General features: G+C 39.8%; 1 protein-coding gene across 19 annotated transcripts in view; it reads right to left on the bottom strand.

Moving 5' to 3' along the window:
- The window catches only part of LOC109421864 (putative uncharacterized protein DDB_G0282133), a 539,561-nt gene that overhangs the window by 20,680 nt on the left and 503,404 nt on the right, over window positions 1-15,477 (bottom strand). For all 19 annotated transcript variants that reach the window (XM_062845548.1, XM_062845556.1, XM_062845557.1 and 16 more), the window contains one exon: window positions 4,851-5,148. In XM_062845548.1, coding sequence (XP_062701532.1) covers window positions 4,851-5,148 — 298 coding nt within the window. The remainder of the gene's footprint in view (window positions 1-4,850; window positions 5,149-15,477) is intronic.

Genomic DNA, 15,477 nt, shown 5'->3' with positions numbered 1-15,477 from the left:
GCGAAATTGTTAAGTTGAACAAAGCTCCGGGTCCGGATGGTATCCCGACAGCAGCCATCAAGACGGCCATCGTGGCTTGCCCTGACATATTCAGAATGGCTATGGAGATGTGCCTACACAGAGGCGAAATTCCGGAGAGGTGGAAAAGTAAATATTGAATCTACTGCCCAAACCCGGGAAGCCACCTAGCGACCCGTCGCAATACAGACCTATTTACCTTCTGGACACCACAGGAAAACTATTGGAACGAATCGTTCTGTCGAGGATGATGGCCTATACCGAGAATCCCGATGACTTTGGTCTCTCGGATAACCAGTTCGGCTTCCGGAAGGGTCAATCGACGGTGGACACTATTAGGGCTGTAACTAAAACGGCCGAAATAGCGCTCCAAAAGAAGCGAACAGGAATCCGATATTGTGCGGTCGTCACGCTGCTGGACGTAAAGTTACGATCAACAGATATTAGAGAGCTACTTCCAGAAGAGGGTGCTATTCTGTGATACCGAGGAAGGCGAGATGAGCTACAACATCACCGCAGGGGTACCTCAGGAGTCCATTTTGGGCCCGCCACTATGGAACGCGGCGTGTATGATGGTGTATTGAGACTCAAACTTCCATCGGGCATAAAGCTCGTACCCTCGTGGTCGGTGAGTTGATAAAGCAACGCACGCTATTGGCATAAGGACTGAATGAGGTCGAGACAGTTGGCACCATTGATGGAATTGTTCTCATCATGAAGCAATTCGCGAGTGAAAAGCCAACACAAGGCTTACTCACTATTCCGAGGGTAAACAGTGTGTGAGTTTATTCGCATCCGCCTGCTTCGAACCAAAACGAAAACGAAAACACTCATGAGTTTTTATTGGTGAAGAACTAGTGGATGTGCGGGAAGTTCATTTTAGTGTAATTATAATATCAATCCAGTGATGTCAGTCATGATGTGAGTCAAAATTCAAAAAAAAAAACTCAGAGAAGCTTCGCGAATCACAAGCGAGTGCTTGACAGCTTTGTTCACTCACGAATACAAAGCGCGAGTATTCTCAGGCCCCTGTTGTTCACGAGCAATGAGGTACAGATACAGGTGGCGCAGATAAACATTGCAAACCACTGGTTGTCTCTTTTGTTCTTCCGCTGATCAAATGCAACTCAATTAGTGACGTCACTAATTGAGTTGCATTTGATCAGCGGTAGAACAAAAGAGACAACCAGTTGTTTGCAATGTTTATCTGCGCCACCTGTATCTGTACCTCATTGGTTCACGAGTATGTTTGTTTTGGTTTGTGTCTGCTAAGCTGCAATCTTCATTTTTTTCCATCCCAGGTGGGAGCCCTCAGGCGAAGGGTATCCCTGAGAAATTCATCGGCCTCATTGAAGCACAGTACAGGGCATTTTCGTGCAGAATACTGCACAACGTTGCCTTGTTCGATCCCATATGGGTCGTCGCTGGAGTGAGGCAAAGATGTATCCTATCACCGCTACTGTCCCTCATCGTAATCGACGTGATGCTGGTAGGTGCGATTGATCATATCATAATTAATTTTAATTGGCTTTTTGCGATTGATGTTGTACCAAATCGTAGGTTGCTGTGGCAGCCCATTACCATGAAGCATGGTTTCCCAAACTGTGGGTCGCGACCCCCCCCCCCCAAGGAGGTCGCCTGCCTTCATCCAGGGGGTCGCGAGGGACAGTAAAATATTCCACTGTAACAGGCAACAAATGAAGGAATTCCTGTAGTGGATCGCGAAAACTACGTCTGCTGACAAAAGGGGGTCGCGCGACCTGTAGAAAGTTTGGGAACCTATGCCATGGAGCATCTAAATGACCTCGAACTGGCTGATGACAGTGCTCTCTTAACTAAACGGCGCTCTGATATGCAGAGTAAGCTCGATGATCTTGCCGACGGTAGGTCTCACCATCAAAGGCAACAATCCAACAATCGTTGGATGTGTAATGGCGAACCCTTCCAGCTTCACGGTAGCTAAGCAAGCAGTGGAGAAAGTTGAAAGCTTCCAATATCTTGGTAGCCAAATGGCGGCCGATGGTGGCACCAAGATCGACATAGGTACACAGATCAATAAGACGAGGATTGCCTTTGCGAGTTTAAGAAATTCTATTCTATTGTATTCTAGTGCTTGCACAGCCTGTGTTGAAAAGCATCCTGGAAATACTGGAATTTCTTCTGATATTAAAACGGCCAGGCCCACTATGCAGACTAATGGGTTTGAAGACAATTCAAAAATTTACGGCAATCAGGTTATCCACTTATGAATAACATGATTGACGCATGTTTTTGAATTCGGTTTTAGGGGAATGAGTTTTGTACATTGAATCGGTGGGAGTGGCGTGACTAAGAAAGTAATGCACACTTCATATCAGCACAATTTCTTGGGATGGGACAGTGATATTTACATCGAGTGCCCTGGCCCTAATGTCTAAGGCTTAACGCCTATACTCGCTATCTGAAACGAAAAGAAAAGTACCCCTTACCCCCTTCATTTACAAGTTCAAGTTTAAAATGCATGGAAACATGAAATAAGTACAGGATTCCTGCCTTGGGGAGTTTAAGAAATGTATGGAAAAACTATCAGAATTTTCAACTGGAACGTGAAATCTGTGCTGCTATACGTCGGTTTAACTTTGTGTGTATCAGCGGAGCACACTCAACGGTTGCATCATCAATAGATGCCTGCGGTGTACAATTCGTGACCTCACAATTGGATCTCCAACGTGGAGCTCCATCGTTGACCTCATCAGAAGCCGGTAGCGGCAGAAATTTGGGAGCGAAAGCGGATGTAGCTAAGCCAAACTCTACGCATTCCGAGGCGAACCAGCCTAGGGCTGAACTGCCGTGAATCGCAAGTCAGTCCCATATGTAAAAAGTAGGCATTGAGAAAATGGCCTCTGAAGTTTTCAAATTCGATTTCCATGCGAAACTCTAAAAAATCGCCATGAATTCAAAACTTTTGCGATCATCATGAAACTTTCACATTTTGTTTCAAACGTGAATACGTAACAGTGAAAAATATAAAACTGGCTAAAATAGTGTTAGGATTTATACCGGAGGGCGCACAAGTTCGTAATGGGACTGACTTGCGATTACATTTCATTATGGGACAATCTGACTTGGTGTTGTTTTTCAATTTTACTGAACAAACTATATATTTTTTTGTACGCAGCTGAAAGATCATCCGAAGAAAGCTCGAAAACGGTCATTAACTCATTTTTGCCCAAAATGCATATGGGACTGACTTGCGATTCACGGCAGTGAAAGCCTCGTAAATAAAGCTAATAATAATACTGTACGCAGAAGCGGGAACGAAATCTGCAAACAAGCGTTAGATTGGAACCCAGCAGGATATCGCAGCAAAGGCAGACCCACAGGCCCATGGCGGCGCAGTCTCAGCAAGGAAATAAAAGAAGTCGACATAAATTAAGCTGGCCACAGGTCAAGGCGATGGCTGGCAATCGCCCAGGATAGAGATCTTTCAATCCGGCCCTCTGTACCACTATGGATGCTCAGGACTGAAAGTAAGTATGTAGTACATATTTCTCTTGGAATTCATATAGGGATTCCTCTTGGATAGTCAATATTTCAGTAATTCCGTTAATATTCCTCCCAGGACTTCGTTGGAAATTCATCTCTGGGTACCGTTAGCAACTCTTCCTGAAAAATGTTTCTTCTCCAATTTCCTTTCGGGATTCCATGATGAAATCATTCCGGGATTCCTTCTACGATATTCTCTCCGTGATTTTTTACGTATTGTTTCCGACATAGCATCAGTAATTTTTCAGAATTCGAATTCTTCCTTCATGGATTCTATCTGGGAATGTTCCAGAAATCTTCTCGGAATTCCTTCAAGGATTTGTTAGAATCCCAAAATGGCCGCCACAATGGCCGACTTTGGCACCTACTCACGATTTTGAGCGCACAAATCTTTTCGTAAACAAAACCAGCGCACCTGAGCTTCTTATTTAAAGTGAGCAAGAACGGAATAATGAAAAGCGCAATTGTTTGAAGCTTGCTTCTTGAGATTTGTGCGTCTGAAGTTTTGATGCACTGTTGAAGCGGAATTTCAAGACGTTTGTCCTTTATGGCTTTTGTAAATTTGTGAAGAACTAGCAATCAAGCTAAAATTCACGAATTAAAAAGATCAAAAATCCTCTTGAGAATCTTATGAAGATACCTACTGGGATACCCCCTAGACACCTGGAGGTTCATCTAGGCACTACTTCCGGGATTTCTCCCATGATTGCTGATAGTCCGACCCGGATTAAGGATTGTGGGGAACCGGGGTCGGAACGGATATGGGGGCCCCTTGGAATCAAAAGAGTGGTGAGCAAAAAAAGTTTTATTTGGTTTCGAACAGTTTTTGAGCAATCTGAAACAAAATGTGCAGAAACAAAAAAAAAAGGTTTCTGAGGGGAATTGTATTTTTTTAATCCCGATCTGCATAAAAATTAGGAAAATAATGTTTACTCCGATGCTGTGCGGTTCTTGTGAACCACAAATTTGGCTCAAAGTGACGCAAATTTGAGTTTATTCTCTAACCGTGTGCGTGTGCTGAAGTGAAATCATTCAAACAACAACTAGCAGCAACAACACTGAGATCTCGATCAGTTGCTCGTTGTTTCACTGGTGCGAAATAAAACAAAATGTACTCGTTGATTCCCTAGCATAAGGAATTTGTTCATTGCAGCGACTACTGGAACAAAAGCCCGTCCGGAATCGATAAAGTAATTCTTCTTTAAAGATTCATATGATTTAGCTTACAATAATGTACATTTTGCCAGAAATAATGTTTTGGAAAGACTTAACACCGTTCCTTTCAAGAACCATCATCTAGTACATACCTGCACACTGTTCAAGTCTTGAATCGAGATGGCCGACAGCGGTTGCTGCTGCTTTCGTATCGTTGAATCCTGCGGTGGGGGTGGTGGAGGAATGTTGCCGTTGGTGCTTTTGTTCGTTCCGGTCTGACTGCCGTCTTTATTGGCGATGGTGTTCGTTTTGCTACTGTTGATGGTGCCGCCGTTGAGTGGGAACAACATCGGTGGAGCGGGTGGGGGCGGAGGTGGCTTTGGCGGTTCCGGTCCCGTCTGTACCGTGATGGATGCGTTCAATGGCATATAGTCTTCGGTGTCGGAAGATCTGGATCGGTCGGCGAGGTCGGAGAAATCAGGATCGGCCGGCGTCAGGTGCCGAATGCGGTCACACGCATAAACCACCGAGTAAGAAAGGTAAAAAATAGAAAAAAAACGTAGAGACGTAATTAAAATCATTGGGAATGCATTTACAGCCACAGAAAGCGAAATGAGTGAGAGAGGAAAAAGTAGAATCGAAAAAAGCGCAGTATAAATATTTATAAATTATCACGGTCCAAATAGCAGCAGCATATGATCAGTTGCTAGCTATGGTGTTTTCTGTCGAAGGGAGTTAGTAATTTTCCGGCGTGCGTGTTCAGAGGTTGTTGGATGCGTATCAATAAGGAGAAGAAGAAAATCCCTCAAAGTCGCCAGCGAATGATTTGTTTTTCAACATAGCTAATTGGATATCAATGAAGAAACAGTACGACAGATAGAGCTTATACAGTGCCCGCCAAGTGATATTTCATACTACGCAAACTGATGAAATCATTAGCATGTCGCATCTAAAAATGTATGATTTTTTTTGTATGTCGTCAATAACCACATGTTTGTTTTTGTAATTAAAAATCCGTAAGCCCTTCTTCGTTTTTTTTCTTTTTTTTTATATGTAAGGGGACATACATTACGTCATGCTTAAGGGGTGGGGGGATGGTCCGAAGCTTCAGCAAAGTTTGATGACTCATATAAACATTTCAGGAAGTGGACGTTGTGTGGGTGGACGTTTACTTACTGTTGATTGATTGATTTGTCTTTATTTAAGAGACTTTTAGCCCTTGGCTGGTTCGTCTCTCCTTATTGTTCAATAATACGCCCCACAAGCAAAATCTTTGCATTCTTTTAAGGTGAAAATATGACGAAGCAACAGCTCGAATTTTCAAGAGCACAAATATGAAGAACCGAAGGTCTGTTTGCGCTGAAAATCTGATCGATTGGTTACCCGCTGGTGGTAACAAGTGTTTTATGTAAACCCTCTAAAACCCAAATTTTTGATTTTGACCTACATATAATTTTTCGTCATCTAAGATCGTTTTAATCATGTTTTGGAAAATGATTCTTTTTAATAAGCGATTATGTAAATTTTAGTTTTTGATTTTTCTAATTTTTATTTTTGAACATCCCCACACTTTTATATTTTTCCTGAAAGCTTATTTATTTTGGATACCTATTTTTATTCATAAACTGTACGTTTTGCCACGCATTGCACAATGGAAAAAATAGGTATAAAATGTGAATAAAGTCAAAAACCCTGCTTGGAGTGAATGGATTCGAATGAATTTTTGACACAAACTGCAACAAATCTCTACAGTTTCAGATAAGGAGGGTGTTATTCGTCGCACGATACTGGAAATCAGTGTATTGGACCCGTTTTACCCCACTCTCACTCTTTTTAACTTTTTTGGAAAAATCCTGGAGAGCTTAATAAATGATTTATTCAATTCGTATTTGTGTGAAAAACCTCCGTAGTTTTAAATGGAGCTGGTTTGGCTCACCGCACGGCCTAGAAAATTGAAATATCTGCAAATAACCCCGATATCCCCAATTTTCTTTAAACTTTCACATTCTCCGCCCGGAGTGGAACACAATCGATAAGAGCAGGACCAACCTTATGAACAATTGTCAATACTTCGGTAGTTTTATCACAGATACGAGTTAAATAAGTCAGTAATTTTACACGCCATTCGGGAAAAGATGAGGATTTTCTCAAAAAGGTGAGAGAAAGTGGGGTAAAACGTAATAGGACGAGCGAGGTTTTTGGAAGTGTTGTACTTTTTACAACAGCGCGCGTTCTGAAAGGTTAAAGTCAATGCTAGCAAATTATATTACGGGAAGTCTTTTACCACCTTTTTTGGGATAATGTTTGCCCAAAAACTATGTCATTTAAATGAATTTCGAAATGGTTCAAACTAAAATTATAATAGTTCAAAATATGATTTCTTACCCTAATTGGCACTACCCAAGCAACACACATGTCATATAAGAGTTACGGCAGCGCAAGTTTTGGTAGTATAGAAGTTAATTAAACATAATTCTAGCATTATGTTGAAAATACGTCAAATTGACTTCTATACAACAAAAACCTGCGCTGCCGTAACTCTTATATGGCATGCGTGTTGCTTGGGTATACACTATGAATTAACAAAGAGATTCCCATTGGCACCATTCGTAACGAACGAAGAGCTGCCACCATGAGTACTCCAGGAAAAGGATGGCACCTCTATAATAGTTGTTTATGTAACGAGTTGCAAAAAGTTGATTTTTTCAGTACAGGGTGCGGCAGGAAAAAATGCGAAAAGTTCAAGGCACTATTACACGCTAAATATGGGATATATATGACTATTTTTTCATGACAGTGTATCAGTCAATGTCTATATTCTAGTACTGGAAAATAAAAATGAACACATTTGATGTTTAACATGTGATAATGTAGGCCTAATTAGCGGATATCAATAAACTGCGCGCCCAATGGTCATTAAACAAAATGACTATAACAGTAACAAAATTAGCTCAAATTCGATGAACAACCAGACCACACTGATCCAGAGCCATGTAGTTTCACATAGCAGATGAAATAAGTACATATATTTGATGATATTGTAGAGAAAATCAAAAATTTTGTTTTATCAGATGTGAAATTTAGCGACCTGTGCGATTTTCTGCGGTTTGAAAATTCTGGTTGTCTTCATCTTCAGGCGCCGCCCTGTAAAGGTTAGTGACCAAAATGGGAAATTTTTTAATTAACTTTTCAGAAAACTAGCCTATTATAGATCATGGAACGTTGAAACATAGATTGGTTAATGTCAAATGGACGAAAATGAGGTTTGAAGTTGAAAAACACTTTCGCATTTTTTCCTGCCGCATACTGTACGAGTCGTACATTTATCCAACGAGGCTTGCCGAGCTGGATAAATACGAAAAGTGCTGAAAAAATCGAGTTTTGCAACGAGTTCCATACAAAATTTTATGCAATGATTTTTTTTCATAATGTAACCCATTTGAGTTGCATAATGTTCATAATGCAACTCAAATGAGTTGCATTATGAACATTATGCAACTGTTTTTTATTATGCAACTCATTTCAGTTGCATAAAGAGCCAGTACGGAAAAGTTGGCCATTATAATACCAAAATGAGTTTTATAAAATGTACAGTACTGGCCAAAATTATAGGCAATGCTCATGATACTATGTTTAGGTTGATAAATCTCCCTTTGAGATAGCTTTATTCAAATGCAATTATTTTAGTATTATTGTCTATTGACTACATATTAACAATACAACGTTTTTTACTCCAAACGATTATCAACATAGAAAAACTAATTAAAATCTTGAAATTGGTCAAAAACTGTCTGGCCAAAATTATAGGCCTTGACCTACTAAAGAAGGTATGATGTCCTATCTCAGAAACTTTTTATCATCGAGGTTATAATACTTTCACGAGCCTTAAATATTCTTTTAGCACGGTTTGGAATCGGGATCATAAGTTTATGCCATTGGCGTTTGGTGAATTTTGAACAAATATCCATGAAAGCTACAACGAATACCTGGCGATTTTTGGTTTGATAGTTTTACAACTGCTGATCAATATACTTCAAGTGTTCTCAATGCGATTGTTATCTAGGATAGTTGACTATCAAGCTAGGACAGAAATTCCATGGCTTTGAAACCAATCAATTGATATTTGTGATATGAAGCATTCTCTTCACGGAAATACCAGTTATCATCATTATAACTGAAGTTCTCATCAAAGTGTTTATCCTAGACAACAGATATAGTTTTGATATATTGTTTGGCATTCAGCATACCCCATGATGATATCAGGGGATCAATATCTTTAAAAAAAAAATCATCCCCACAGACTGTTACTACCCCAGCCCCTTGCAGTCGTGTTTGGATGCTGAATAGCATATTGCGTTATTCTAATCTCCACCTTACAGACACCCCATATTCCAGTAAATTTCTTCAAAAAGGATAAAATCACTGAATACAGCATGGTACCGTTGTATTTGGCTCCAATGGGCATGTTTTTGGCACCCTTCGAGGCGTTCTTAATTTACTTGTTGTCTTAGACTGAAAACCGCTTTTTTGAGTAGCTGTATTACTAATAACGGAAAGTGGGACTGGATATTAACAGTGTGTGAGACTGCATTTCTTCAATAGAAACTGGACTGCCGGTTTCTTAGAAAGATTAAATTCCATTAGGTATATCAGAAACATTTCCAATGTCCACGAGAAATATCTCAATAAGAACTTTAGTCGTAATGATGGTTACAGGTATTTTGAACAAGCCAACGCTTCATTTTACAATTCAAAATTAATCAATTTCAATGCCATACAACAAAACTTACCCATTACAATACCTGGGAGTTCATATTCTGGATGGCTTGCCCACTAACCTACACTTAAAACCTTTTGGAAACGTATGGAGGACATTTATTATTAACTGCAAATTTATAAACTAGAAATCACAAGTATCTCGAGATAGCTATCATTGACATTTGATAAAATACTCCCAAAATCAAACTTACAAACCAATGATCTCGATTCTAAACAATACTAACACCTCTGCTAAACAGAAGGATCCTGGTGATGTTATTACTAATGTCTGAGATAGAACATCAAACTTTCTTAGGAAGGTCGATAAAGTGCCTTTAATTTTGGCCAGACAATTTTCGACCAAATTCAAGATTTGAATTCTTTCTCCTTCGTTAAGTTTTGCTTGATGTTTGAAACAATGCAATTTTATTTCGTGATCAATAAACACTTATATTCGAATAATGGCATTTGAGTTAAGCTAACCCGAAGAAAGGTATATCGAACTATGCATCGTATCATCATCACTGCCTATAATTTTGGCCAGTACTGTATGTTATGATACTGAATTGCATAAAAATGTTTTCATATAATGTATGGGGACACGAAAAACAAGATTTGTTTTAACGAAAAAATTCCCCGATTCTTTTGACATCGATGAGATTCTCAGAACTGCAGTATCTCTTTCCGTTGTCTAATATAGGCTACTTTTTTTCTCTAACGAAAAGTTCAATAAGCATCAACTTTTCATAGAGTGTATCAAAAAATCTCAAACTGTGAGTGTTTGTCATCTATGTGTGCATCATTGGTACGTCGTGCTCGATTAGTTCATCTTTCGCGAAGCTAGAACCGTTCTTATAAAACACCATTTTTGAGCTGTTACATCTCCGAAACCAGTCAACCGAATCGAATGAAACTTTGAACGTTTAGCAACAATATATTAAGGCCCCTTAGCGTGTCATCTCAAATTTTGCTCTTCTTATTTGATTCTTATTACAATCATCAAGCACGATAGTAGTACCTCCAATGTAAAAATTTCGAGAATATGAATCTTGAACCGTCAAACACGGTCCCAATCGAGCAAATTCAGGGAATTAGAACAAAGAAGAGCAACATGGTAAACAAAAATCAACATGAGAGTGTGATAGTGAGAACCGTGACGTCACTTATTTGCTTGGCGACATTTGGACAGCTCAGACTAACACTCACACTAATACATATTTTTGTTTACCTAAAAAACTTATTGTTATTGGAAGTGATGTAAATAATCATAACCAAAATCCTCTCCGTGGTTCTCTTATAACAACTTCTCTGTTTGGGCGAGATGGACCGTTATCGGTCTTAGCCGTGTCTGACAACAGACCCCACAAAGAAAAAAAAACTTCTCTGTTTTGTACCACTTAATCTCGCCCTGTTATGATTATTTTTCGACTACCATTGAAGAAGATTACAAATGGTGGTCGAAATCACGGATGCAAAAAAATCTGAAGCTTCCAAAGAACGAGAGTTTTTGTTTTTTCACCACACCGCTTCTGACGTTGAAGCGGTTGAAGCCCTTTTCATTCACGGAGGCAGGTGAGGCGAGCATAAAAATTCTCTCTTCGCTCACCCTACGTCTCCACTAGACAGAAATGTCTTGCCATTTTTCTGCCAGAAAGAGAAAACGTAACAGAAATGATCAACACCGCTGCTTTCCATGCAAACAGCGAGAGAACATTTCTGTCATGACACATCTGTCCAGCAAAATGGCAAGACATTTCTGTCTAGTGGAGACGTCGGGTCACATCAGGGTGACCGCGAAGTTCAACAGCAACATTTTCCCTGTCATCGGCACTCAAAACAGAAAATTCACCACGCTTGCTTATGGGCGAGTCTCATTCATGCGGCCAGTGTTGACATGAACCATCCATCAGCCCAGAGCGTGTGTTGATGATCCTGCAATCAATCATTACCTCTACAAAGTAGTTGAATTTGTCTGCGTTCACTTTCAAGTATAGCACAGGGGATCTAAAAATGAATGCCAGAAGCAATCAGTTCAGCACAATTTCATTCATTTGAATGAGATTTTTTCGCGTAAATACGCGTATCTGTCAAAGGATAAGCATAACAGGGCGGAATAAAATGGTACAAAACTGATTACATTCATTCGAAGACATTTAGTAGTTTTCGTGTGGTGTTGTAAAAAAAGTTGTCCATCCCAAACATTTTGGCCACCCCCGTATACTTAATATGTAGTTATGGCAAAACATCATGAGGTATTTTGATGAATTTCGTTAGATTACTACTATCAATTTTTCGAGCAAAGTTCAACATTTTAATAAATCAATTGGGTCTTGAACTTCTTCATACGTTATTATACAATTTAGTTTTTATATAACCATGGATCCCGAAAACTTAAAAATAGTAGAGAAAGTAAAATATATAGTTTTGGATGTGCTATGTCGGTCAAACTATCTTGAGTTTACACCATTAAGTTGGATATAATTGTAACTTTTTATATCTTACAAAACTGGGGTTTCCAGATAGCCTAGTGGTTAAGACTATGGATCGCCAATCGGGAGACGGCGGTTTCGATTCCCGTTCCGGTCGGGAAATTCCAATACTTCGAATGAGCTGTTTTTACTGTTACTCGCTAACACCTTAAATTTCAAATGTACATTGAAAAATAATTTTTAAATAGATTTTTTAATGAAAAAAATACAAATCTTCATTTTTTTCTGGAAATTTTGCTAAAATTTAAGGATATCCCCATAGCGTGCTGAACTACTTTGCCACAGCAGGCATCATTCAATCTTATCCGGTTTATGAGATATTGGTGTTTGAACTTTTTCGATACTGGGCCGCCTAGCGGACAAATCTCGGACCAAAGGCATCGTTGCCAGAAAGTTCCAAGCTTGCTGAACAGCTGAAAACGATATACTTGTAGCTCATTAGAGGTTCGAGATATACGTTTTTGAACTTTATTGACACTAGGGCTAGCTAGAGCATAAACCAAGATCCAAATTGGCCCATTTTTGTACCCCAAGACAATACGGATTAACTTCGGAACCATATGGAACAGGTATCCATGTCTCCGAAATCGTAAACTAGAAGGATTTTTCGGGAAGTTTCATTAAAACCCGTCCAAAAACAAAGAAGTTATGATCACCTTTGTGCTTTTCCGAAGGTGAAAAAATGTATGTTAGTTGGATCACAGACAAACAGACGTAACACTCTTCAAAACGGCTTGGCACATGCATTTAACGATCAATTCTAATTTCATTTGATTTGTGCGATCGTTCCACCAGATGCGCTAGTGTTCGATTGCTTTGACGTTTGCCAGTGTACACGTTGCTGAATGATGCAAACGAAAATTACAGGCAATTTGTGTAGTAGTGTGCGTGTCAGCAAAACGTCAAATCGAAATCCATCATGGCCGACAGTGTCGCGCGCGGTTCTACCAACAGGTGGCAGTGTGCTCATGGAAATGACACCGGGCAAAAGTTTTTGATGGATTTCCTCTAAGAGTTACGTCTGTTGGTCTGTGGTTGGATGAAGGTTAACTTTGCTCATTATATTTTTTTTGTAATTTACTTGTAGTATCACAGGTCGGACTCGATTATTCGGAGTCGAGTTCTGAAGCTTCCCAAACATATATCTGGTGAACGGAATCATGTACGGAATCAATTATGACATTAAGAAAACTTTGATTAGTAATCAGTCAAAATTTCAACTAGTACATCATTTGGTTCGCGAGACATACGCTTGATAAGCCTCAGAACCCGACTCCGGATAATCGAGTCCGACCTGTGATACTACAAGTAAATCACAAAAAAAAATATAACGAGCAAAGTAAACCTTCATCCAACTAACATACGTTTACGTTTGTGTCTACTCAGCTGCAATCTTCACCTTTTTCCATTCCTGGAATGCTGTTTCCAGCTGAAATGTTCAGCAGACTAACCCTGGCCTTCTCTCGACTTTGAACGATATCAATAGTTCCGTTATTGAAACAAGCAGTTAGTGGTTGGGTGAAGCCTATGAGCTTACAACCAAATTCTGAAAATTATTGCATCATCTTGTACCGACTTTTCGAATCCTCTTGCATCATGTTTATCTGATTTTGATTGTCTCGATTTCGTCGAAAATTAATGGTGCTGTAGAGCAACGATGGGAAGTAGAGGGTTAGGAACTATCAGGCACTTTAGTTTAAGATTCGTATCTTCGAAATCCTGGTAAAATAGAATTTTGAAAATAGGTTTTCGACCTTTAAAACTAGGAGAATTAGCATAAATTAAAATACACGTTAATAAAAACAAAAAAGAAACTAGGGGAAATTGTGTATTATCGGCAGTTTTGTTCCTTTCGTCATGGAGGATTTTTTGAAGCTGTTGAACGCAGAGTTGACCTCAAAACCTTGTCAACCAAGCTGAATTATATGACCAAAATTCAGGAAATTTGGCCAACAAAACCACCCATGACGGAGAGAACAAACCTGTCGATAATACCCATCGTCACCCTATATCATATCAGTATTGTTTGTCTTTGCTACCTATGGGATATGGCATATTCCGATATGCGATAGCTCCCGGAATCCCACCTGGGATTAATGCATGAACTACTTCAGAGATTCCTCCAGAGATATAACTGGGGATTCATCCAGGAATCCATTCAGAGATGTATCTTGGAAATTCTCAAAGGATTGATCCAATAATTTGTCCAATTGCTCTAGAAATTCCTCGAGCGATTTATCTAGTGGCTCAGTCGGGAATTGTTCCAGGAATTTCTCACCACCAAAGATTTACGCAGGAATTAATGTAGGAAATACTGCAAGTATTCTTCCAAAGATTCTTCCAATTTTACCAGAAATCCCTCCCAAAATTCCACCAATGGTCTAGGTATCTTTCCAGGGAATTCTCCTGAAATTTCGTCACCCATTATGCCGGGAATTGCACTACGGATTTTCTCCTTGGATTCCAATAGGAACTCCCCCTAGAATAAACTATGGCTCTCTTAGTTGGATATATGATGTTACAGTAAGCGAAAATTACTACTGTAACGGCTGTAGATGGCAAGTACTAAAATCCAAGACAGTTTGAACGACGCTCAACATCCCAAACAATTTATATGAGTCCTCAAGTAGCGCTGGTAGTTTTGATTGAATATGTAACGTTACTCTGTATAGTGGATATTCTTACTATGTATTACACATACAGATCTGAGGTTCTAAACTCCAAGTTAGTTTGGAACAAATATGGCATTTTGTATTGACACACCCTGTAGTTTGTTACTCATCTCTATTCGGGAAATGAAAGCGATGAAAGCAGCAAAAAAGACCTTTTAGTTGTAGTAGCCAACTGTTTGAAGATCCTAGTTTTGGTCTTTGTATTTTTTTGTTTGTTTATTCTGTAGGTATTGGCAGGGGACCCGCATGCGGCAAGGTAGGCCTACTGCTCATCTTTTGCGAGTGTGTTAGTGTGACTGGAAACGCGACCAGAAGCCTAGTCGAATCCTGCTTGGAAATCGGTTTGTTTTGTCGATGGGGGTGGCCTGCGAAATCGCATTGTGTTGTTTGGGAAGGCCCGCTCGATGCATGTTAGGTAGGCGTAGTTTGTTCGAGTTTGACGTGCCTGCACCCTCCCTGGGTATTGGGTAGTAGGTCTAATCAGGCCCGTGCACAGACGTGGTGCCAAGGGAGGGGGTTTTCCCAATTTCGGCAAAAGGCGAAGGGACGCAATATAACACAAACACCTTCAGTGTAGTTGCTGTGTTGTCCCAGATTTCCTCCATCACAAAATATAAGCTTCATTAGTTTACCTTTGGTATCATAAAGAAATAACCTAAGTGAAGTGTTAAGACTCTGAACAACTTCTCCAACCAAGTACCTCTTATCAATGGAACCATTAAAATGATGACATGTACATAGGTTGATGGATATGGTATGCTGATGGTTTCTCCAGGATGATTCTCGATCGTACCAAAAACCTTCCGCTTGACAAATATTCACTTACGGCTCCATTGATAATATGATCACGCACAATCTGG

The sequence above is a fragment of the Aedes albopictus genome, chromosome 1 (assembly GCF_035046485.1).
Source record: "Aedes albopictus strain Foshan chromosome 1, AalbF5, whole genome shotgun sequence".
NCBI lineage: Eukaryota > Metazoa > Arthropoda > Insecta > Diptera > Culicidae > Aedes > Aedes albopictus.
The sequence above is the reverse complement of the archived record's forward strand: the minus strand, read 5'-3'. Positions and strand labels throughout refer to the sequence as shown.